This window comes from Ochotona princeps, chromosome 2 (assembly GCF_030435755.1).
Source record: "Ochotona princeps isolate mOchPri1 chromosome 2, mOchPri1.hap1, whole genome shotgun sequence".
In the NCBI taxonomy this organism is placed as follows: domain Eukaryota; kingdom Metazoa; phylum Chordata; class Mammalia; order Lagomorpha; family Ochotonidae; genus Ochotona; species Ochotona princeps.
In genome coordinates this window covers 90,861,852-90,884,881 of record NC_080833.1, presented here as the reverse complement: position 1 = coordinate 90,884,881, position 23,030 = coordinate 90,861,852, and the positions used below count along the sequence as shown (strand labels likewise).

General features: G+C 38.1%; 1 protein-coding gene across 2 annotated transcripts in view; it reads left to right on the top strand.

Moving 5' to 3' along the window:
* Positions 1–23,030, top strand: part of VAV3 (vav guanine nucleotide exchange factor 3) — a 371,921-nt gene that overhangs the window by 325,024 nt on the left and 23,867 nt on the right. For both annotated transcript variants that reach the window (XM_004581990.2, XM_058659743.1), the window contains exons 21-24: positions 9,545–9,610; positions 14,592–14,626; positions 17,515–17,631; positions 18,192–18,279. In XM_004581990.2, coding sequence (XP_004582047.2) covers positions 9,545–9,610; positions 14,592–14,626; positions 17,515–17,631; positions 18,192–18,279 — 306 coding nt within the window. The remainder of the gene's footprint in view (positions 1–9,544; positions 9,611–14,591; positions 14,627–17,514; positions 17,632–18,191; positions 18,280–23,030) is intronic.

Sequence of the window (23,030 nt, the reverse complement as noted above, 5' to 3'; positions counted from 1 at the left end):
TTGTGTGTGTTTTAACATGTCTAAAGAAGACACATTTTAATGGCATGTTCTTAATGAGTAGAAAGGCTAGGAAACACGACACTTTTTTGTGTCAGATTTTCCTTGTTAAGGTTTATTTTGAACTTTTGTCTCAGGGAGAGTCTTGTGGGGAAACCATGTAAAGCCAGTAAATGAGTTGAACCTACCAGGATTTCTCACATTCTCAGGAGAAGCATTACACACCGAGTCCTGAAGAAGCTGCTTGGTGGATGTGTGACTGATGACATTGGCATAAGCAACAAGCTGTTCAGTCTCTTTTTTTATTAATTATTTTTATTCCTGATGATTTTTACGTAGATGATTAGTGTACAAAGGGTCAGGGCTACAGGAAAGTGGGTAAAATCACCATTTACACATTCTCTTTTTCCTTCCTGTTTTCTGGGGGGCGGGTAAGGAGAGAAACCACACCCAGCCTCCCAACCACCCTCATGTCCTCAATGTTGGGCATACTCAGAGGATCCTGCTCAAGTGGTTTAGATAGTTCAACAGTTCTGAATTACTGCCAGTCTTGCCACTCCAAATACAATGAAATCTCTCCAGAATTCAGTGATTGACATAGTCTACCTTAGAGTCTCTGTTTGCCCAGATATTCACTGTCAACACATGGCTGGGGTAGTTGTTTGATTTGGTTGTCCTCCATCCTCTTTTGGGGTACCAGGTGTCATCTGCAGACTCTAATGTACTGCTATGTCCTCTATGTGCAGCCTGTCACACCGTCCCCTGTTCCATCTAAACCACTGAGGCAGCCCAGCTCTGATACATGCATTCCACGGTCAGACCATGGAACCTGTAATTCTCTCCAAGGTTGAGGTTCTGAGTCCAGCAATTCAGTTGGAGGAATTCCCAAAGAAACTTCATCTGAGGTGATCCCAGAAATGATTCTTGTGTGTGCATGCCAATACAGAGTCCAGCACAGTCCATCGCCCCAATCAGCTTATGCATATGTTGGTGGTTGTAATTGCTGGGTGAATTATACTTCCAGCCCTGTTTTCTACAAAAATCAATGGGTGTTGCAGCTGAGCCAGATCCTGCCCATTACATACTCAGCCTTCACGTACACTAGTGGGCACTGTAGCCTAGTCAGAGTGACTCACAGTAACCCCCACCAAGTCCGCCCCTGCACTGGTTACCATGTTTGTCAGTGTGTTCAGCTGACTGGTCCAGTATGTCCCACATCCCTTTCAGCTTTTGTACATGTCAGTGGGCATTGAAGCCTAGTTCAATCCAACCAGCCCCATTATCCAGGCTGTACACATGTCAGCAGGTGCCACTCTCAGTCTAACCATGCCTGCCGCAGTCCTGGTTATCACGCTTAGCAGTGGGAGTGGCAACCCAAGAGGGAGGTGCTCACTGTTTCCTTACTGGGCCCACTCCCATTCCCAGACCCTGCACTTTCTGGGTAGTTCTGCAGTGTCACCTGACAGAATTTGTCCCCTGTGCAGGCATCTGCCAGATCATGTTGCAGCAAAGCCCAACCAACCCACACCATTCTGGCTTATGCATGTACCAGTAGGAACAGTCAACCCAGCTGGCTTTACCCTGATCCAGCTCACATGAGGCCAACAACTGTTGTAGCCCTGCCCAGCTTGATCTACCCTCATCCCAACTCTCACCCTCACCAGTGAAAGTGGTAGTCCAAAAGGGGAGCCCCACACAGCCCCCCTACTGGGTTTGCCCCCTACCCCGTGGGTCTCACCTATGCTGGTTAGGTGCTGTAGCCCACTCTGGCATGACCTGCCTCACCTTGGCATTTGCCAGTGGGTGCCTGACCCATCCCCAATTCCAGCTCATGCTGGTGGGGGCTACAACCAAGCCAGCCCCTAGTCCTGGCCCTCATGTGAACTGGTATGTGTTGCGACCCAACCTGGTCCTACCTGCACTCCATTCTGGTGCTCGGATTTGCAAATGGGTAATGTGAACTGGCCCAGCCTCATTCGTCCCTGACCTGCACGAAATGTACATTGATGGGTACCATTTCCTGCCCTGTCCTGGTCTGGGCTGCTCCCTAGCATAGTTCTTGCACTCATCTGTAAGGACAGTGTCCCAACAGAGGGGTTCCCCAAGGTCCTCCATGAGAACTTCTCCCAATGCCAGATCTCGCATCCATCCGTGGGTCCATTGACCAGCCTTACTTAGTCCACCTCCTGTCCTATTAGGAACAGTGGCATTTCCTGACTGCCTTCAACCATTCTGGTTTTATATCGGCCATCAAAGCAGTGGTAATGAGTGTGCAGTGAGTTGGCCCTTGTCTTAGTTTACCTTGTCATGAATGCTTGCTTTTCACAGCACTGTTCTATTTTGTGTTCAACCAAATATGTTCAGGAGATTTGGGTGGATGGATGGATAGTGTTTTGCCCATTTTAGATTGAAGAAAAATGAAGACTTTGTGGAGCTCTTTTTTCATAGGGGATGGCTCTTCTCAAATCTCTACCATTTATGTGTATTTCACCCTCTACCTGGATTTTCTCTTCTCCGTTGTTTTAACTAAATAGTTTACTATCCGTGCACAAAATCGCATTCACCTACTTCTGGGTTTTCTATAATCCGAGAAGACTTCTCTAATCACACCTGTCATCTCATGTCCTATGGGTGCGTTTATACCTCTATAGGCATGGTTGAAAACTCTAGAAAGGCATCAACTATGGCTTTCACCTCTTTGATCACTCAAAGAAAATAAGCATTTAATTAGCATGTGGAGAATGGATAACTATTCTGGGATGTTATTTCCATAATATATTTACTAGGTTTCAAATCCATGGATGATTAACTCAAGTACATTTGGAATCTATCATGTGCACTTTTATATAGAATTATGAAGTTTATCTCTGATTAAAGAATTTAATTAAAGAAATTAAGAATTGGTTTAAGAATTGCACCCTTCCCCGAGCCCATGTACAACAGTGGGACTCTTCACATTGCATATAAAGAAAATGAAATAAAAAATAAACCACCAGATAATCATGCCTCCCAATTCTGAAAAATGAAACACAGGTGTCATAATCATAATGCAAATATACATTTTTTTCATTTTTTAACTTTATTTTACATTTCTGTAGAATTTTCAGACCTTCGAAACTCAAAGTATTAACACTCCAACTTTATAAATGAGGAATACATGTGAGGATAGAGCATTAAATCACCATAAGACTTTTGCGATAGAACGTAAAGTTAAACTTGATCAGATGACTGTTTTTATGGCCTTTCAAATAACTTTACACAATAATGCTGAAGTTAAAAGTAAGTATGTTTTAACAACAATCAAATATTTTAGAACAGATTCCCACTACGAAAAGGCATTGCAGAGTCAGATCTCTGGAAACCAGGACATTTTACCCAATTTGGATTCCTGCATTAGGCTATTTCTGCATGAATTCCCAGCTTAGATGTTATCAGGACCATGACTCTGCAATGACAGTTCAAGGTACTCCTTCCTCGGTTCACCTTTGCTTTTCTTTTACATGTCCTCTTACTGCTAACTGTTAACATTATTAGCCAGTCACTTTTATAACAGCAGGAGAAGCTGAGGCAGTTTAGAAATTCTGGGAGTGGGATTTACAAGCAATGAGAAATGTGTGGAAGCTTAGTGTAAGCACAAAAACAGAGCAAAAAGACTGGAAAAATGGAATACAAAATTAGTCTACTTGAGTGAAAACAAAATTTTGAAATCCATGTTTAGGTGTTTTTATAATACATACTTTCATAAACTTTTTGAAGAACTTGGTTTGTGCAGATTTCAAATGAATTTGCACCAACGAAGTTATTTTTGAAGTTATTTTCAGTGAACTTTTTGAAGCACTCTTGCATACACTTTAATTGTGAAGCTCTTATTTTTATTGAGTATTTTGACCCTTAGAGCATCAGGATACCTAATTACAGGAAAGAAGGAAAAGGCAGCATGTGACTGTAATAGAAAGGGAGGCCCAGAGAGCGATGATGACAGAAGATAACAGACATTAGTAAAGGCCTGTGAGAAACATTTTCCCTGGGTGATTGCCAACTGGCTGTGATTGAATAGATTATAAACAGACTTTGCAGGAACGCTTCCAAATGTACAGACTGCATTATGGAAATTGGGAAACTTCCTGACAAAGTGGATAAGGCCCAAATTGTCAACTTTCAAGATGACATTTTTGGTTAATAGATTTTGTAGTTTTGCACAGGTTAGCACAGGGCAAAATGTAGATTTCAGTGTATTCTGTTCAGGAGGCTGTTGTCTAAGCATTCAAAATAGGACATACTATCTCTTCTCTGGAGAATGAAAGAGTAGCATTTAATGGTAAAGTTCTGAGAAATTGTATTTTGCGATACAGTTTACAATTTTCTAAATCACAGAATATTTTCAGTGGCCCGTCAATCTGGACTATTGATACAATAACAGATTTCAGCAGAGCGAGCATGTGCAAATGCCCATTAGAATGGGCCAAATAAGATTATATATTGAATTTAATCATGTTAGCCCCAGTTTTTAAAGAATGTATGCAGTTCCTAAGAGATGAACTTATAGATGTCTTTGTACTAGATAAAATTTAAAATCTTTAAAGACTAGATGTGTGCTTCACTTCTTTAAATAAAAGCAGATTAAATTACTGCATATGTTACCTGTAATTCAGATTTTGTGGCTTAAATAGTTTTTGGCCAATGATAACTGTTCAGAGAACTCTGTGGTCTTGGGAAAGCATATATAAAGAAACAACTTTGGTAGTGAAGAAGCATTATAGAGATACTTGTCAAACTCATCTTAGGGTTGAGTATATTGAAAAGCCAAGAAATGCTAAATGATTAGTCCGAGATTAGAAGGCTAACAATATAGTACCATTTTCTCAAATTTTCTGATTATATCAGATTCTTATCTCTTAAGGATTTTTATGGCCTAAATTTTTTTTTTTGAAAATGTATGAAGATAGAAGTAAAGGAAAAGTAAATTAAAGAAATAACATCCAGGCCTGGCACAATGGCTCAGTGGCTAAATCTTCACTTGGCATGTGCCAGGATCCCATATGAGTGCTAGTTTGTGTCCTGACTGCTCCGTTTCCCATTCAGCTCCCTGCTTGTGGTCTGGGAAAGTAGTAGAGGATGGCTCAAAGCACTGGGCCCCCATGCCCATGTGGGAGACCTGGAAGAAGCTCTTGGCTCCTTGCTTCGGATCAGCTCAGCAGTGGCTGTTGCAGCTGCTTAGGGAGTCAGTAAGTGGGTGGAAAACCTTTTTCTCTGTGTCTCTTTCTCTCTTTAAATCAGATCTGCCTTTCCAATAAAAATAAATAAATATTACAGCACATCCAAATGAGATCCTTGAATTTGAGCCACACCTTGTACATTGTACAATGCCTTGTGTGCATTGAGGAACCAAAGCAGTTTTTTGTCAGAGCACCAGTTCTAGTCTTTAGTAGAAAAGTAACAATCTTTAAAATTACTAAAACTACCGTGAGCATTTGATGTGTATGATACTACTTGAGTATTTCCTTTGTGATTATTGAAGATTTAAGTCCCTAAAGACTGAAAGACATTTATTGCCTGTCGGAATTAGGGAAACCGCTTTCTATGAACTTTTAAGCCTGATATTGTCTGGTTATATGGTTTTCCCATCAAATAGAACTTTATCCAAGTTGTGGTAGGACTTTATTCTTGTGTCCAGATTTTGTGTTAAGGAACCATTTGTGATTTGCTTGTCCTGTAGGAAGGCTGGCTTTTGTTTGTGAGTTTCTGTTTTGTGCCATTAAATTATCCTCTTGTTTATTTTGTAAGAAACATGAGTTTGTGATTCTGATTCAGCATGGCATCATATACAATAGAGTGTCACCCACTGAACATTGGAGATTTCTGAGGACACGCATGATCCACAGTCTGTCTCATGATGGGTGAAATGCAGGGAGCCCAGCCTGTGCATTTTTTTAAATTGTAGAGTAAAATGTTTCACAATGTCTTATTTCACTGTTCTATTCATTACACATCTAGTAAGTGTATAAATACAGCTTATGGCTCATGTTGGTGCTTTTTTTTTTCTCAGTGAACATTCCGCAATTTTTGATTTTTAAGTTTTTTTTTACACTTCCATTTGCCAAATTTTCAGAGACATAGTAAACAAACAATTTTGTAAGAATTGAAGAAATCAATATAACCAAGACCTTTAGAATATATTTGGATGGTTTTGTGTAAGGATAAACCCATACATGTTGAAGATATATTTATCTCAAAGATCCTATTTCATGGTGCAAATATTTATTTATTCGAAATTCTAAACCTATGACAGGCACTAAACTACAAGTGATATACCAGGAATACAAAATCCATGGTCTTCTGCTAAACCTTATGAGCCTTTAGTGTTTATGTATGGGTTATAAGTTAAGATTTTATGCTGTTTTGACAGGTGTATATCAAAAGAGTATGAAAGGGCCCAGAACAGTAGCCTAGCAGCTAAAGTTCTTGCCTTGAATGCGTCGAGATCCCATATGGGCACCGGTTCTAATCCCAGCAGCCCCACTTCCCATCCAGCTCCTTGCCTGTATCCTGGGAAAGCAGTAGAGAATGGCTCAAAGCTTTAGGATCCTACAGCCAGGTGGGAGACCTAGAGGAAGACGCTCCTGGTTCGTTGCTTAAGATTGGCTCAACTCCGACTGAGGAGTGAGTCATCAGATCTTCCTCTCTGTCTCTCCTCCTCTCTATATATCTGACTTTGCAATAAAAATAAATAAATCATTAAAAAGAAAAGTGTGTGGACTGTGGTTTTGAGCCCTTATGTGTGTTTAGAATGTTTTTGGAAGTCATTATGTAACCATTCTTATAGCTGCATTAGTTATACTTGGAAAATTTCAAGGTTCAACAGAAGGAAAATGCATGTTGTGCCTATCATTTAGGAGGTAACTAAATATGTATTTGCAAAAAAGTTGCCTTTAACTTAAAAAATAAGCTATTTGGAATATGATATATCCTTAACATGATAGGGGTGTCTGTTATGGTTCAACAGGTTTACTTGGAGGTAAAAAGACTAGTGAGAATATACTAAGGCTTAAGCATTTCTATTTCATCAACACATACATAAGCCAATTAAAAATAAAAATTCAGAAATGAAAGAACTGATTGACAAAGTCAAAAGTGATATTGTAGGTGAAATGGCAAACACGTATGTGGTGTTCACAAAGTGCTCTCACACCTGTTCTGTGATCCTTGTAACAGCTTGGTAAAGCATGTGTGACAGTTCCTTTCGTCTTCCCTGTTTTACCACTGAGGCTTGCCTAAGGTTACACAGCTTTTTATAGCAGAGCTACAAATAGAATGAACCCTTCTGATGCCACATCGCTGTACGCCTGGCTTTCTGTTTTCTAAGAACCCACCCTGACAACTTTGGCAGTGATAATCACAGTATGGCTGCTGCTGAAATCACATATGCCTCCTAACCAAAGGCTAGTTTCAGACCAGAGCTCTTCCTGGTCATCTGTTGCATAGTCAGAATGATTCTAAGAAGTGCTTCCTTTCTGTCTGTCCATCCATCTGCTCAGCCAATCCATAACCTATGGTGTCTGTTCCCTCAATAATACATGCCTGTATACTCTGTTTCCTCCCTCTCCTACACTCAAGCAGTGCGTTTCTGACAGTGGAAATGTTACTGGGCAGATTGACAGTCGCTCTGGCCATTACCCATGTGTAACAAATTGCTTGGTAATCTCCATAGCACCATCATGCATATGCTGAGTGTTTCAGGCATTGTAACTTGGGAGACTTTCCAATCTTTCATGAATAACTATTAATCTGTCCCTTTTACATTCAGTGTTCCACATCTGCTTCAAATTGTTCAGTGCTATTCCAGGAGTGTATTAAAGCTCCAATCCAGGTAGTATTAAGAGGATAAATGAGCTACAGGGAAGAGACACTGTATTTTTCTTGAAGCAATTCTTTCTCCTTTTTTACAAAGTTAGGTACCAAGCAATTTACGATTAAAATTTCTGGAGGATAGACTCTGTCATTTTAAGCCATCCTTGTCTGTCGGTTTAAAATGCAGTTTTAGCTCTGCCTTCCTGGCACCCATTAATGTTTTCCTCTGCAGAAATAGATTCCAAGTAACATTTTCACCAGTAAATCTGAAGTTTTAATTTATTAGGATTCATGGTGGATTCTTATTGTAGAAAATGTGTTATAATTAGAACTTAAAGTTATTTAGGAATAATTAAATAATTAAGTACTAGAATATGTACTTATATTTGTGATGTTCAGGAATTTCAGAGAAAATCTAATTTTTGGTTTGATAACATGTATCTGTAAAAGGCAGTTTGCTTTTTGGGAAAACACATTATTTTAGAAACTGTAGTATCATTTGCTTTATGTCCTAATTTAGTGAGAATTACAGAGAAGATGCTTCTCTGTTACGTACAACTCCCAGCCCATTTCCTAAGATGATTTCTAAAAGTATTTTTATAAGAATAATTCAACCTGTACTATTAGTTTCACAAATATTTTATCACATAATACAGAGAAGCCCTGTTGAATAAATGCATCTAAAGATAGCACTGTGTAGTATATCAGATGACACAAGAGTATGAAGGAGAATGTTTTCAAGTTCACCTTGAAGATGTTAAGAGACTCCCAGAACAAATATCAGAAAGGAGGATAACTAAGAAATGATTCTGTATCACTGGCATATGTAGTAGGGATGCAAGGGATGATAGGTTGATTATCTGAACCAAAATAAAATACCCATACAGGAATGTAAAAAAAAAAAATAGAAATCCAGGCAGATGTTGCTCATCAGGGTTAGTCAAAACCTCATAGAAACATCATCACAAATGTGTACAAAACCAGAAGCTTTGCATATGGTTTATTTTATAGAGTCCACTGTGCCATCCGTGTGTTAGGGATTGACAGTTGCTCCGCCCATTAGGTAATAACAATATACATCCCATACTCATCCACCAATGACCCAGACATTCCTCCTACAAACTACCTTGTTTTGAATCTTCTAAATGTTGTAGAATAGTTATCTCCCTAGTAAGTAGAAATCGTTGAATGTAGCACATAGTATCTCGAGGAATTAGTTGGGAATTCTAAGTTAATTCACTATTGAGACTATGAATGTTATCTCGACCTTATGTCAGCAAAAGGATGCCTGTGATCACTGGGGAGTTGTGACTTGCCGGTATTCAGTTTTCAGCTCTCTATTCCAGCTTGTTGCCAGTTCAGACTCCTAGAGAGCATTAGGTGATAGCTCAAGTATCTGGGTTCCTAATATCCACGTGGGAAAATTGGATGAGTTCCCGGCTTTTTGCTTCAGCCTGGCACAGTGCTGGCTGTTACGGACGTTTTCAGGAGTGACCCAGCATATGGGAGCATTCTCTCTCTCTCTCTGATTCTTTCTGCTTATCAAACAAATACATAGTAAGTTATTGCTCAGGAATGAATACTAAGTACAAATAATTTGGAAGATTCTAAGCAACAACCCTGTATAAAGAACATTGTGGGCTTATCACTTACAAAAAAATCAGCTTTTAATTCTGCATTTCCATTTTTTATGATTCAGGGTAGAAATTTATCATCAGGAGAAGTTGGATTTTTCCCAAGTGATGCTGTGAAACCCTCCCCATGTGTAAGTACTAAATATTTTGTATCTACCTTATTTTTTCATACTGCAATTAGTTATGCAAGCAGATATAGAAGGTACTGGCAAGTCATTCATTAATATTTATATTTTCTGGACATGTCATATTTCCAGCATCATCATATTTTGTGGGAGAAAATATTTTTTAAAAATCAGTGTATTTATAAAAGGCAGATCAGAGGAATTCATGAAATTAATCCCTATAAAGGGTTTTAGAAGAATTAAACTCTACCTACAGGTTAGATCCATTGCATAATGTTTCTTGCTCCCACTGAGGTGAGATTGGTAGGACCAGCAATATTCCCAGTCATTTGAACTGTAGCGAGATAGATACTACACCAGAAAGTGTGTGTGAAAGCTTGATAGACAATGAGAAACCCCAGAACTGTTTAGTCCAATCTCTGAATATCTTTTCTGTGTGTAGTGTCTCATCATTGTTTATCTAATGTTGTAACAATTTATTAAAAACATAATATACAGATAACAGGATAATGAAGGAATATTATCTAAATAATACTACAGATGAATGCATCATTAAATAGTCTCTGAAACTTTGTCATACAATTCTATTTGAGGTAACAGGATTTCAGATCATAATTTTGTATTTAATGTGGATTTTTCTATGCCCTTTTAAAAAATTGTTGATTCCAAAATAAATTATATTATTAACAGACTGGAAATGAGTGCTATGACAAAAAAAAGGCCCAAACAGAAAACAAACAGCAAAAAACATAACTCAAAAATCTCCATAAACTACCTTGCATTTGCCTATAGTGCATAGAATTTGGAAATGCACATTACCGTTAGGATTATAAATGTGTTGTTTTTAGAGTTTCAGGTTAATAACTATTGCAGTGTTACTGCTTGCTTAATGAAATTATAGTTTGATTGGTGTTGTAGTGCAAGTCGAGTGAGGGAAGATAGAAAGATTTTGCGTGGTGGAGAGTACATTGAGGGAGTTTGGAAAACAGTGTTGTTTCACTCTGCGGTATGCTGTTTGTCATGAATGCCTGAATAGTGTGAGTGTTCCATTCTGAGCTGAAAGTTTTTTTTTTTCCTCTTCTGTTTATTTATTTAAAAGGCACACTAATAAAAATGTGTAGAGAGAAGTTTTCCATCTGCTGGGTCACTCCCCAAATGGCCTGAACATTTCCAGGCTAGGCCAGGCTGAAGGCAGGAGTCAGGAGCCTGGAGCTAGGAGCTGAGGACCTTTTCCAGGTCTCTCATATGGGTTGAGGGGCCCAGAAACGTGGGCCATCCTCCACTACTTTCATAGGCACACCGAGTAGGGAACTAGATCAGACGTGGAGCAGCCAGAATTAGAACTGACACCTACATGAATGCTGTCATCACAACTGTTGGCCTAATCTGTCATGCCACAGCCCTGGCCCAGAAAAGCTGTTCTATTGCATACCCCGTACTTGTTGTCTCCAAGATTCTTAGGTATACAGGTAGGAGTCTAGAACTGTGTACTCTGAGGGCCCAGAGATGAGAGCATTTGGGCAATATGGTAATGGGCAACATAGCCTGGAACCGTACCACAGTGTAAACTTTCTCGTCTGTGAATCCAGGAGCCTTCAGTGGGTGAACATGGGGTAGAGTGGATTTGTGGTGGGGAAATCTTGCAAAAGTAGGTATATGTATCTTAGTCTTGGCTTTGGCTTGTATGGAAGAAGGGTAATATTTCCTAAAAATACCGAACCTTAAATCCAGACCCTATGCAGATACAGGACTGGAATTCATAAGGCTATGTGGCCCAAGTAATTTTGAGCTGGAAATGGAATTTAAAATGATTCCATATTGACTATTTTCACATTGAACACATATGTTTTCTGTGTGCCAGAGCCTTTCTCCACTTAGTCCTCACTGGATTTTTATGGAGAAAGTCCCAGGAAATTAACATTCACAGTTTGAACTCATTAAATTTAGGAGAAAACAAACCCCCTTGAGCTAAGTGAGATCAACAGAAGAATAAAATATGATTGAACCCATAATAACAGCTGATATTAAAATTATCAGAAAGCAAACTCAAAATTTTATATGTAATGTGACTGAAGACATGGTATAAACTCTAAGAGGAGAATAAGACACTGCTCGATTGGGCACAGTTCAATGCCTCAGTTATAGGAATTGAACTGAAAAGTCTTAATTGACAAATTACATGGCATATCAGATACAATTGGGTAGAAAAGTTGGAAGAAAAATTCCAAGAAATTCTCCACAGAACAGTTCAGAAAGATGAGGAAAGGGAAGAGATAATGCAGGATGAATTGATTAAATTTGTAGGTATCTGTTGGAAGGAGAAAATAGAGGCAATCGAGAAGTAATATTTGGATAAATAAGATTAGGGACGTTCTAGAATCTAAGGTAAGACCAATCTTGAGAATCAAGAAGTGCACATGAAAGTCAATAAAGTCAATAAAAAATTTAGACACATTGTAGTGAAACGAACTAGAAAATTTGTTGAATTTTAGTAAGTTAAATCTGTGGAAAAAAGATCATCAATAAGGTTATAAACAAAACAGTGACAGAAACAATTAGAATTTATCACTTCTGAAAATTGTTGAGTAGCTTCTATTAGACCAATCCTCCCACAGACAACTGCTGTATACTTTAGGCACAAAAACAAAAGAACTATCTGAATAAACTGATGAACAGAATTGACATTTGAGAAGGAGAATGATGTTACATGAGTTTCTTAGTAATGACAACCCTAAGGGTAGGTAGCAGATTAAATAGTTTAGGGTAGCTGGATTAAATTAGATAGTGTAGTTCTGATTGGAAGGACCAGAGCAGTTGGAAAGAGAGGTGAAAGCTTACAGAGGGAAAAGTCAGAAAGAGAACCTCAGAATCTGTGTATAAGTTGCTTAAATATTTGGCTAACTGGTGAACATTCTGAGCTCACACATTGATATAGCTATGTTTAGAATTGTACATTCATGCTGTATTTGAAATTAAGCATTTTATATGGCAGAATTTAAGCAGAAAATGGCATTAGTAGAAAATATGACCATATACTCAAAGATGAGATTACCCAGTCTTAAGACAGCAAGAACCCAGGGTACTCAGAAGCAAAATACAGAGAATAAATAATGGATGAAACACAATAGGATTTCACCTGGCTGTAAATAATTGCAGCTGGGAGAGTATTCCTGGATCCTTATATCTTAGAGTATACCTACTTGGAGTGGGTACCCTAGCAACGCCTATGCTCCACATCAAATTCCTAGGTTCAGTTGTGAACTCCAGTTCTTGGCTGCAGCTTGCCACTACTGCAGACCCTGGGAGGCGGTGATAATGACTTGAGCAATTGGTTTACTGCCTCTTACAGGAGAGACCTGGATTGAGTTCGTGGCTCACTGCCCCAGTCCTTGTGGGCATCGGGGAGCAGCAGGGAAAACATTCATTCTGATTCCATCCCCTTTCTCCCGCTTCTGCCTGTAAAATAAAATTTGACTTGTTGGAAGCCAAAGAAGAATATACTCTCTGGAGAAATAAAGTAAGGCTAACAGTAGGACACTTCAGGACAGAAGTATTGCTTGAGTGTTTCATGCCACCCTCAAGTGTTTTTAGATCTCCAGCCTTTCACCATCTGAGGAAATTCAAAGCCAGGATTTGTTGAAGACTTTGACCCCCTTCCTTTTGCTCTCATTTTCTTTTTGATGTTGTGCTCCATGGAGAGAGAGAGAGAGAGAGAGAGAGAGAGAGAGAGAGAGAGAGACAGAGACAGAGACAGAGACTGGCTTAGGAGGAAGAATACATTATACATTCAAAGAACGTAGAGAAGAGGGAAAAAGTACCTTTTGCCCACCAGATCTCAGAAGCCATGTGTATCTTGTCAAAAGGAAAACTGTAGATAATCAATTTCTACTTTTGAAAAGAAAATGATGCAAGATAGTATTTGCAAGATTAGATATAGTTGATTTCATTATTGCTTGTTGTATATCAAGATTTTATGCAAAGTGATACGAAAAATTTGAGCCTTAGGTCAAAATATTTAAATATTAGTGACCATAAGAGTATTATCACCAGAAGTGTGTATTTTGATATGATGACTCGGAACCTGAAAGTGCTAAAAAAGTGACAGCATCCCATCATGAAAACTGGCATGACATGGCTATAGATGTATTCATTGTAACAATCTTTGAAATACTGTGTTTTTTACTGTTATAAATAAGGGTATTGATATTTTTAGTTACTTAACATTGAAGGCTCAAGATAGGAATGATACATACAAAGATTTGGGTAACTTATGAAAATTCTCTAAACAGAAGATCATCTATTTTTGTACTTCCAGTCTCAGGAGTTTATGAACTTTATCTCTCTGTATATAGAGTATAAATACCTGTGTTTTGTTATTTTATGAATATTATATTCTCCTTAGCTTTGTTTACATTCACCATCAGCAGCAAGAAAAAGTGTTCTTGCTTCGTTTGCATTGAAAACGCAGTATTTCCCTTATGCAAAGTTCTATGAGAAAAGGGAAAAGTGAATACTTTCCATAGCTTGAAAGCTTTTTCAGTCAGTAGATTTCAGAATCAGAGGTTACAACTTGAGTTACAATGTAAGAACCTATATCCAGGCATATTGTTTGGTTTGGAGTATCTGGTGAAAGTGAAGTGCTTTTTGGCTTTCCTAATAGCATTTTCATTCTAGTTTTCCATGATGGGATTAAATGGCCTTGATAGTAAATATTGAAAGTTTCCCCACTTCATGTTTTCTTGCTGTCTCTTCCCTTGCAGGTATAGTAACAATAAAATGAATAAAAGAATGAATTAATGCAAAATGAATTATTTTACACTTACCTGACGTACACTATGATTCACTCTGTATAAAATTTCCACTGGGTGACTTCAAGACTGTGCTACTTAAGGTTTTATAGAGCTGAGTCAGCTAAACTGAATTAGTGATTGATTTCTAAAAGCTTCCCTTAAGTAAACGTAATCTATTTTGCCATTTTATATCCTAGGTGCCCAAACCAGTAGATTATTCTTGCCAGCCCTGGTAAGTGTTAAAAATGTTTATGGAGCTACATTGAAATACTATACCTTTAGCTCAAGGATGCTTTAAATGTGAGTGTAGTAAACCATGCTTGGTTTCTATTTGTTTTCCATAAAGGTGTTCTCAGATGCAGCGAAACACCATAATGAATTCATACATTGCTGACCTTTCCCTATATTTATCGGAGAAGTGTGTATGTATGTTTGTGAGAGTGCTTGTCTTTAAATTAAAAGTTTGTAGTAGCCACAAGAAAGAAGTGTGATGTGCTATGTAAGTGAATATGTGTATTGTATTTTATAAGGTAAATTTCATGAAACAGAAAAAGCGAATATAATCTCATTGTCTGAAATTCAAAACTAGCTCAAAAAGGATAGTAGATTAGACAAATATAATTAGCAACATGCGATGTGGAACAGCATATCTGGATGTCTGAGTTGTAGGTCTGGATAGGACACGCTGCTTGAAGGTTGGCAGAATCAACAGCAGAACCAAGAAATGACCATTATTTTTTTAGATGTCTTTAACCCAATGAATGATTTTAGAATGCATAATTCATCAGATCACTGCTCATTTATACTGAGTATTATGTGTTTAGTGCTTCATGCATCTTACTTAATTTTGCCTTTCCAACATTTGTATAGCAAGATTTTTTTTTAAGTTACAGCTATGCAACTGGTAAGCTATATACAATCTGTACATGCCATCCTGCCTAAAAATCCACAAGATAGGCAACTCTCTCTTTTATGTATTTACTTCCTGAATTTTGTGTTTGATTCCTTTGGAATGGCTAATTCTATCGATTTTCTTAATAAGGCATATGCATGCAAATTAGAAACGAGAAGACTTAGTGACTTGGGAATATATCATGCTAGTTTGATTTGCAAGTACAGATAGTTACGTGTTCTAAAATCAAATCATGAAAAATACCAGGTTTTAGTTCCTTGTGAAGGAACCCTTTGTCCGCATGACGGGATTCTTCTCCCAACCTTTCCCGTTGATGCCCAGTGGTCATTTCTGCCTCTTGCGGTCTTTATCTAGCCTTCCCGAGGAGGTCTATCTGGGCATCAGCACTGAATGTGCTGAAGAGATCCTGGCGAGTTTTTGGTAAAATTGGGAATTTTTACTGTGTTTTTATCTAGATTAAGGCAACCCCTTGGTCTTATTCTCTATAGAATTTTAGTGTGTAGTCCTGACAGGAATTAAATTTACACACTCGAGCTGATGGCATACACAGTGAACCTGGAAACCACCCTAAATGGCAAACAAACATTAGAGTATAATGATGGGATTCCTTTTCTTTTGCCTTACTAGTTTGTAATGAAGCATTATAGAGTAATGATTGGAGAGGTAAATACAGCTGCCATAAAGGATGTGGATTTTATGACATAAACCTACATGGTACCTGGGAACCATTCAGTCCATGAGGCTGCTTTTATACCCTTTGTTTAAAATGTGTCAATATGTAAAACTTAATTGGAAATACTACCAGTTTGAATAGTATTATTCATTGGGATAAAAAAATCAAAATGTTCATACAAAGGAAATGCCTAAAAGTAGGAAAAAGTAAAAGATAGTAAAATTTAAAAATTACTTTTTCCTCTTGCGCAACCCAAAAGTTTCTTCAAACCAAGTAGGTACTTTTGTGTGAAATATCTTCTCTCAGGCAGCAAAATGATTGTGAGAAAATGGAACCTTCAATTTTGTGATTACTAAACTGTTCAAAAAAATTATGTCACATGATGACATGGTAGTTTTTCAAGTCACTGAGAAGTTGAGTATAACTGACGGTGTTATCTGTTTATAATTTCCACATTTAAAAGTAGAATTTCCCCTCAAGACAAATGATCCCTTATATGGGTTATGAAATAGAATAGCCTAATGACTATCTTTAACAGTTTGCATTTTGGGGTTATCAAAAGGCAGGGATAAATTATAAGACTGATGCTGGGCAACTGTCTGGAAATCTGTGGGGCAGCAGACCGATGCCAAGATTCCTATGTCATCCTCTTAGTAGTCGGGCAACTTGCCTTTTCTTATCCTGGCAGGAAGTACTGGGATTAAAAGACCAATTATGGAGAAAAATGAACCACAAGGGGTCAAGCCTTGGAGAGACAGGAGGTGCCAGGCTTTGGAGCAGAGGCTGGTGAGGAGGGTGCCAGGCTGAAAACAGAGGGCTGAACTTAAAGCAAGTCTCTGCACCAAGTGATGATGACCCCTTGTTTTTCATCTGGCTTAATTCCAGCACTGTGACATCTAGGCATGGTACACACCCACATACTGCTCCTTCCTTGCATCCAGACAGGAATTGGAAAGATTTTTTTTTCCTTCTAAAGCAATCGAGGGACCCTGAGAGTAAAACACCTAAAATAGTAATATTTACGTTTTACTATGCCTCCTCACCAGCTTTTTTTTTTTTTTTAACCAGAGAACCAAGTCTTTCCTGATGGCCCAACCTATGCACTCACATACCCAGAGATGCCAGTCATAATAAAACGTAGGCAGATATAGGAGGAAAGCCTTGAATTACAGAATCAAATAAACATGAAAAGGAAAATTAAAAAGTAAATAAAAAGTGAACTTCCCCTCAGCCATCTTTCTGGTCCAGTGTTTACTGGCTCCTCTCTATCTTGTTTATCTCTTTGGTAAATATTTACTGCATGCTTACTGTGGATTGGGTACTATTCTCGTTGCTGTATTAGCTTTTAGAGCATTTGTGTCTGGACATATTAAAGGACATTTTTTCTCCTGAAAACCTGTGATACAATGTAATTAGCACAGACATGAAATCACCTTAGATCTGCCATTCAATTAAAGCTGACAAATGGTTTGTCTTATTCTCCGTCTCTTCCTGGTTCAATGATCCGCCTTTGTTGTGTCATTGTTTCTTACAGGTACGCCGGTGCAATGGAAAGACTGCAGGCAGAGACTGAGCTTATTAATAGGGTAAATAGTACATACCTTGTGAGGCACAGGACCAAAGAGTCAGGAGAATATGCAATTAGCATTAAGTAAGTAGGACAAATTATTTTACGGAAATATTTTTTGTTCCATAACTGCATAGACCATCTGATATGTATAACATTGAAGCTGAAAACCAAAGTTCAAATTATTGCAGAAATAATCCGTCCAACTGGAAACTTCATCAATACTTGAAAATATCTGTTAGGAAATAATAAGTATTATTGGCTGACAATTAACATACTAATTTTTCTTTCATAGCTTTATATTTTGATGACTTTATATTTCTTGTAAATTCTAAGGTTTTGTTTAGTAACTTATAAATGACTAGCATTTTTTCCTTATTTTTCTACATTCTCAAACTGAACTTTCTAAGTAAATTGTGCTTAATGATTAGTCAAAGCTACCTCGTCTTTCAAATATTCATTGTATTTTTAACCAATCCAGTAAATATATTTTGTTAATTAGCTGTCACCATTGTATTGGCATGGGTATATATTTGGTCTCCAGAATTAATTCCTATAATGTTATTGGGGCATGCCTTGTGGTAATTATTGATTTCTACTGATTAAAAACACATTTGTATTCATAAGTTATTCACTGCCCACAGGTACAATAATGAAGCGAAGCACATCAAAATTTTAACCAGAGATGGCTTATTCCATATTGCAGAAAATAGAAAATTTAAAAGTTTGATGGTAAGTGTTATTTCTTTTCAATCTGTGATCTGCATTTTTTTTTTTTTTAAGATTTGTTTGAAGAGTCACAAAGACAGAGCGAGATGGAGTGAGAGATCTTCCACCTACTGATTTACTCCCCAGGTGTAGCTATCATGGATGGCCCAGAGTTTGGCCAAAGCCATGAAAGTGGAACTTCATCTGGGTCACCCATTTGAATAGCCTGGATCCACATGCTTTCCCCAGGCTGTTACCTGGAAGCTAAACTGGAAATGGAGCCTCTGGGACGCAAATTTGTGCCCACATGGAATGCCAGTGTTCCAGGCAGCAGCTTTGCTCGCTATGTCGCTGTTCTGATGCAGATCCCTGGGTTTTTCTTTTTACTGTGGGAATGTCAATTTAAATGCCTAGTTTCTTGTAAACTTTAATGATTGAAAAATTCCTTAAAGAGAATCATGCTACAGATTTACAGCAGAATTCAAAAACTGGTTGTAAATTTAAGATTTCCAAGCAAGTTTCATATTGCTAAAATATCTTTCATTGGAGACTCAGTTTGTCAATTTTAGAAAATATTTCAGAGGTTATGTTCTCTGACTTTTAAAGCAACGACGAAGTCAAATGAACACAAATACAATCAATTTGTGCATTTTAACTCAATTCAAAAGACTATAGATTTTCAATAAGCTTTTTTTTTCTTTTTTGCTTTTTTCTTCCTCTCTTCCTTTTGCACGTACCCCCTATTTCAGGCAGAGGAAAGTGTTTTAATTGTGACACAAAAAGTGTAATCAGCGAAATTCCTCTCACATTGAAGTCTGATATATAGAAAATACTGTAATGTGAAATTAAAAAGCCTTTGCTATTTTGTAAATTACCTGTGCTGTGGTTCCTATTACTGTGGACAATTAAACATTAGCAAGGCAGCAATATTACCATACAACAATTGATATTTCATTGAAATTTCGTGTTGAAATTGAACTAGTATAATACCAACCTGCCTCAGATAAACCAGTATCATTTGGGGGACACCAATGATGGTTTTGAATTACAACTTAGTAATGCTTGTATTTAAGAATATTGTGTATGTCTCCTATACACGTATATATGTGTCATCACATATGCATTGTTAGCAATAAGGACTTTATTTCCTTAAACAGTTTCAGGTCTGCTTCTCAAGTTTAATAATTTTTTATGGTAAGGAAGAATTTGGCTATAGGACACAAGGTGCATTTATAGCTCCTGAATACCATAAGTAACTTTGGGAAGTACCGACCTCTCATTGATTGAGCCATCAATCAAATGATATACACTACATCTTTCCAGAAAACATCTCAAAGCGTTTTGCAGATGTTGACATTAAAGTAATACTGACTGTAAGAGAGCCTTGCAGAGTGGGCCAGCTTAGATATTTTATCTAAAACTTCAGAACTGCTTCAAGACACAAATCATTGTTTTAATGCAGTTGAATTATCTCAAGTTGAAAGAAAAACAAGAAAATCTCTATGGATATAAATATCACATTTCCAGTTCAAAAGCTCAGGATGGACAGCAAGGTCATATCCTAGAAATTGTAATCTCTGCCCAATTGGTAGCCATGATCAGGGCATCCTCCCTGCTGGAAGTGGCTTCCATTCTTTTGGAACAAGCAGGCTGTACACACAGAGAACTGGGCCGGGGAGGTTCTTTAGAATGCCAACAACAAGAGGGTGGAGGGTGAAGTGCATGCACAGATAACGAATGGCCGACAGTGGAAACGTGATGAAAGCTTGCACAGAGGCTCCCTCTCTGCAAGACAGACCAGCTTGAGCCCTCACCTGCAGTACTCCCCTGGATGGTAATGAGGCTGCCCCACAGTGTTGTCATTAAGATGGCACTTTAAAAAGTGCTGCGGGGCCCAAGATGACTGCCAGTCTTGCAGACTTTGAAAGTAGGGAAAGGCCCTGAAAAGCCAAGAGGATGAAAGGAGTTGTTACTGGAAAGAGCCCATCCATTCAGCCTTGTGGCACCTGGACTTAGCTCGAGGAAGTGCTTCAGCGGCCAAGGGTGGCTGTGAAAAGCAGTGATGCGCGTGGATGCTGCACTGATCAGGATTAGCAGACACAGATCCTTGAGCTCTTATCTGCATACAAAGCTGTTACTGTTAAAAAAGCAGAAGAGACTCTGATATCAAATAAGTGATGCCACAGGGTAGCAAAAAATTCTCCAATGATGTGGAAAATAAAAGTATTTGCCACAGAGTTCACGTAAGCCACTCTTACTTGGTATGCAGAAAAAAGCTTGGAAATTTTTCTCCATATCCAGGACTCTTTTTTTTTTCCCCCAGGGAACATTCATCACAGTGGGCTAAGGGGACTGAGAAATAACAGCAAAATAAAAATCACAATGAAACAAAAACAAAAGCATTAGTAAAAAGAACAACAAAAGCTTTAGCCAAAGGATAGAATCATGAGAAGAAAAGGCACCGAAAAGTCTCCACATCAGAAAGGCCCCTTCTTCAGGGTTAGCGAATAATTTTAAAGTTGCTGGTGAGACAGCAGCATGTCTTGGCTACTCCTGCTCTTTGTTTCTGTTCATTTGTGGAGCAAATTTAAATTCAATGCTTGCTGTGTAAATCACTGTTTCTAGAGAATTTGAGCAGAATCCAGCCATCCTAAGGAAGCTCAGAAACTAGTAAATACCTCAGTGTCAAGAACCTTTCAATGGTCCTCTAACTCGTGCTGGGAAATGCCACAGGAGTATTTGCTCAGAAGACCTGGGTGGCTGATATTCCGGTAACTGGAAGGAGACACAGATTTATACTTGCAGTGAGTGAATCACAAACTCAGAGAGTCATCTTTTATGTGGTGGTGACAACACTTTCCAGTATAAAAACGGAGTGCTTTGTGGATTTCTTCAGAACAATTGCTGTTCCATCAGAATAATTCAGAATTCTACTATCATTCGAGTTAAAGTTACACTTGTCTACCTATAAAATGCAATAGGGCCTGGAATTAAACTTTAATCTGGGAAGGATGTAAAACACAAACTGACTCTCATTTGGAGCTTGTTTTAAATTAGGCAATTTCTTAAAGAAAAGATTGGCCCTGGTGGTGGTAATCTAACCTTCCCCCCCCCCCTTGGGTTTCAATAACACAGGTAATAAAAATCTTTGTTTTTCTTCATCATGAAATTCAAATCCTAAATGAGTTTCTGGATCCAGATTACAAGACATTAATTTTGTCCTACTTCTTATGTATGCCAGACAATCCATGTCCAAATACTGTTTATAAACCGTCTCTGTTGCCTGTTTCCTTGGTAATTGGAATGAGTGGCTCTCACTCATTATTTTTTTCAGGGACTTGAATTGTTGACACTGCTGTGTCAGTGTGAGATAAGAAAAGCTTAGCGATTTCTTTTGTTTAGAGTCTTCTTATTTACTTGTTGTACCTGAAGGTCAATGACTGCTAAAGCAGGGTAGATTAGACAAAAATACAGAAAGCATAAAGACATGAATTGGAAAAAATCCATGGTGGCACTGTTTAATTCTCCCCAGTTAGAAGCATGTAGGAAGATTTACCTGCCTGAGACTGTAAAAATAGAACTAAAATAACTCCCTGCTTAGGGAAGTGACTAAGACTGTTTTGAAATTGACTAAGCCTCATGCCTGACCCTGGGGCTTAGAAAAGTCATTTTTTTCCTCTGTAAAATTTGAGTATGGATTCATATTAAATGATTACCATATCTCTTTTAACTATAAAGATTCTGTAGCTGCTAACCAACTTCACAGACATTTTAATTCATGGTAATTAATGGCAAAACATATAGAACTTGTATTACTTGCAACCTAATAACAATGAATTTCAAAGCTATTGGCCAGTAATTGATTCCAGACTTATTTTTATATTGCTAGAAAAAATAATTGACTTTACTCAATTTAAATCACAAGACCAAGACTTTGGTACCCTTGGTATCAGACCAAAAATATGCATGTTCTGTTCAAGAGACCTTAAAAAATTCTGCTTTGCACTTTTTAAGAGTTAATAGTGTTGATTCCAGACATTTAATTCATGCTGAACGTCATCACATTACAAACACAGTATTCTAATTTGTGCAAGTATTTTGAAAATACAAACTTCATTTGGTTAGGTTCCAAATACCTTAGATTCATCAAGGACCCCCATTATCTCTGCCATGGAAGAAAGGCAAGAACTTAAAGAACATGTTTTTATTTAGTTAGTTAATGGAAGAGTTACAGAGGGAGACAGACACAAGATTTTGCATTTCCTGGCTCACTTCCCAAATGGCCACAATGGCCAATGCTGGGTCTGGCCAGAGTCAGGAGCCAGGAGCTTTCTTGCAGTTCTCCTCTATGAGTGCAGTAGTCCAAGGACTTGTGTCATCTTAGACTGCGCTCCCAGGCACATTAGGAAGGTGGTTCAGAAGTAGAGCATCCAAAAAAAAGCCAGAGCCCATGTTGTATACCTGCATTGCCCCGCTGTAATCACTATACCACAATGCTGGCCCCAGTGGGAAATTAAAAAGAAAAGATCAAATATGCAAAACCCCCAGAATCTTCATTTTAAGAAAATAAAGTTCCTGACATCTTTAGAACTTAGCAGGGTTCCTTTGGTTTGCCTTCCTGCCTTAAAATTTACATTTGTCAGGTCCTATGTGCCAACAGTAGGATGTAGTTACAGCATAAATTTTGGAGGAAGCACCAGCTGTTTGACTCTACACAGGCCAGTTTATGACACTGAGATCTAAGCATCAGTGAAGGTAGGGTTCATCCCATAAGG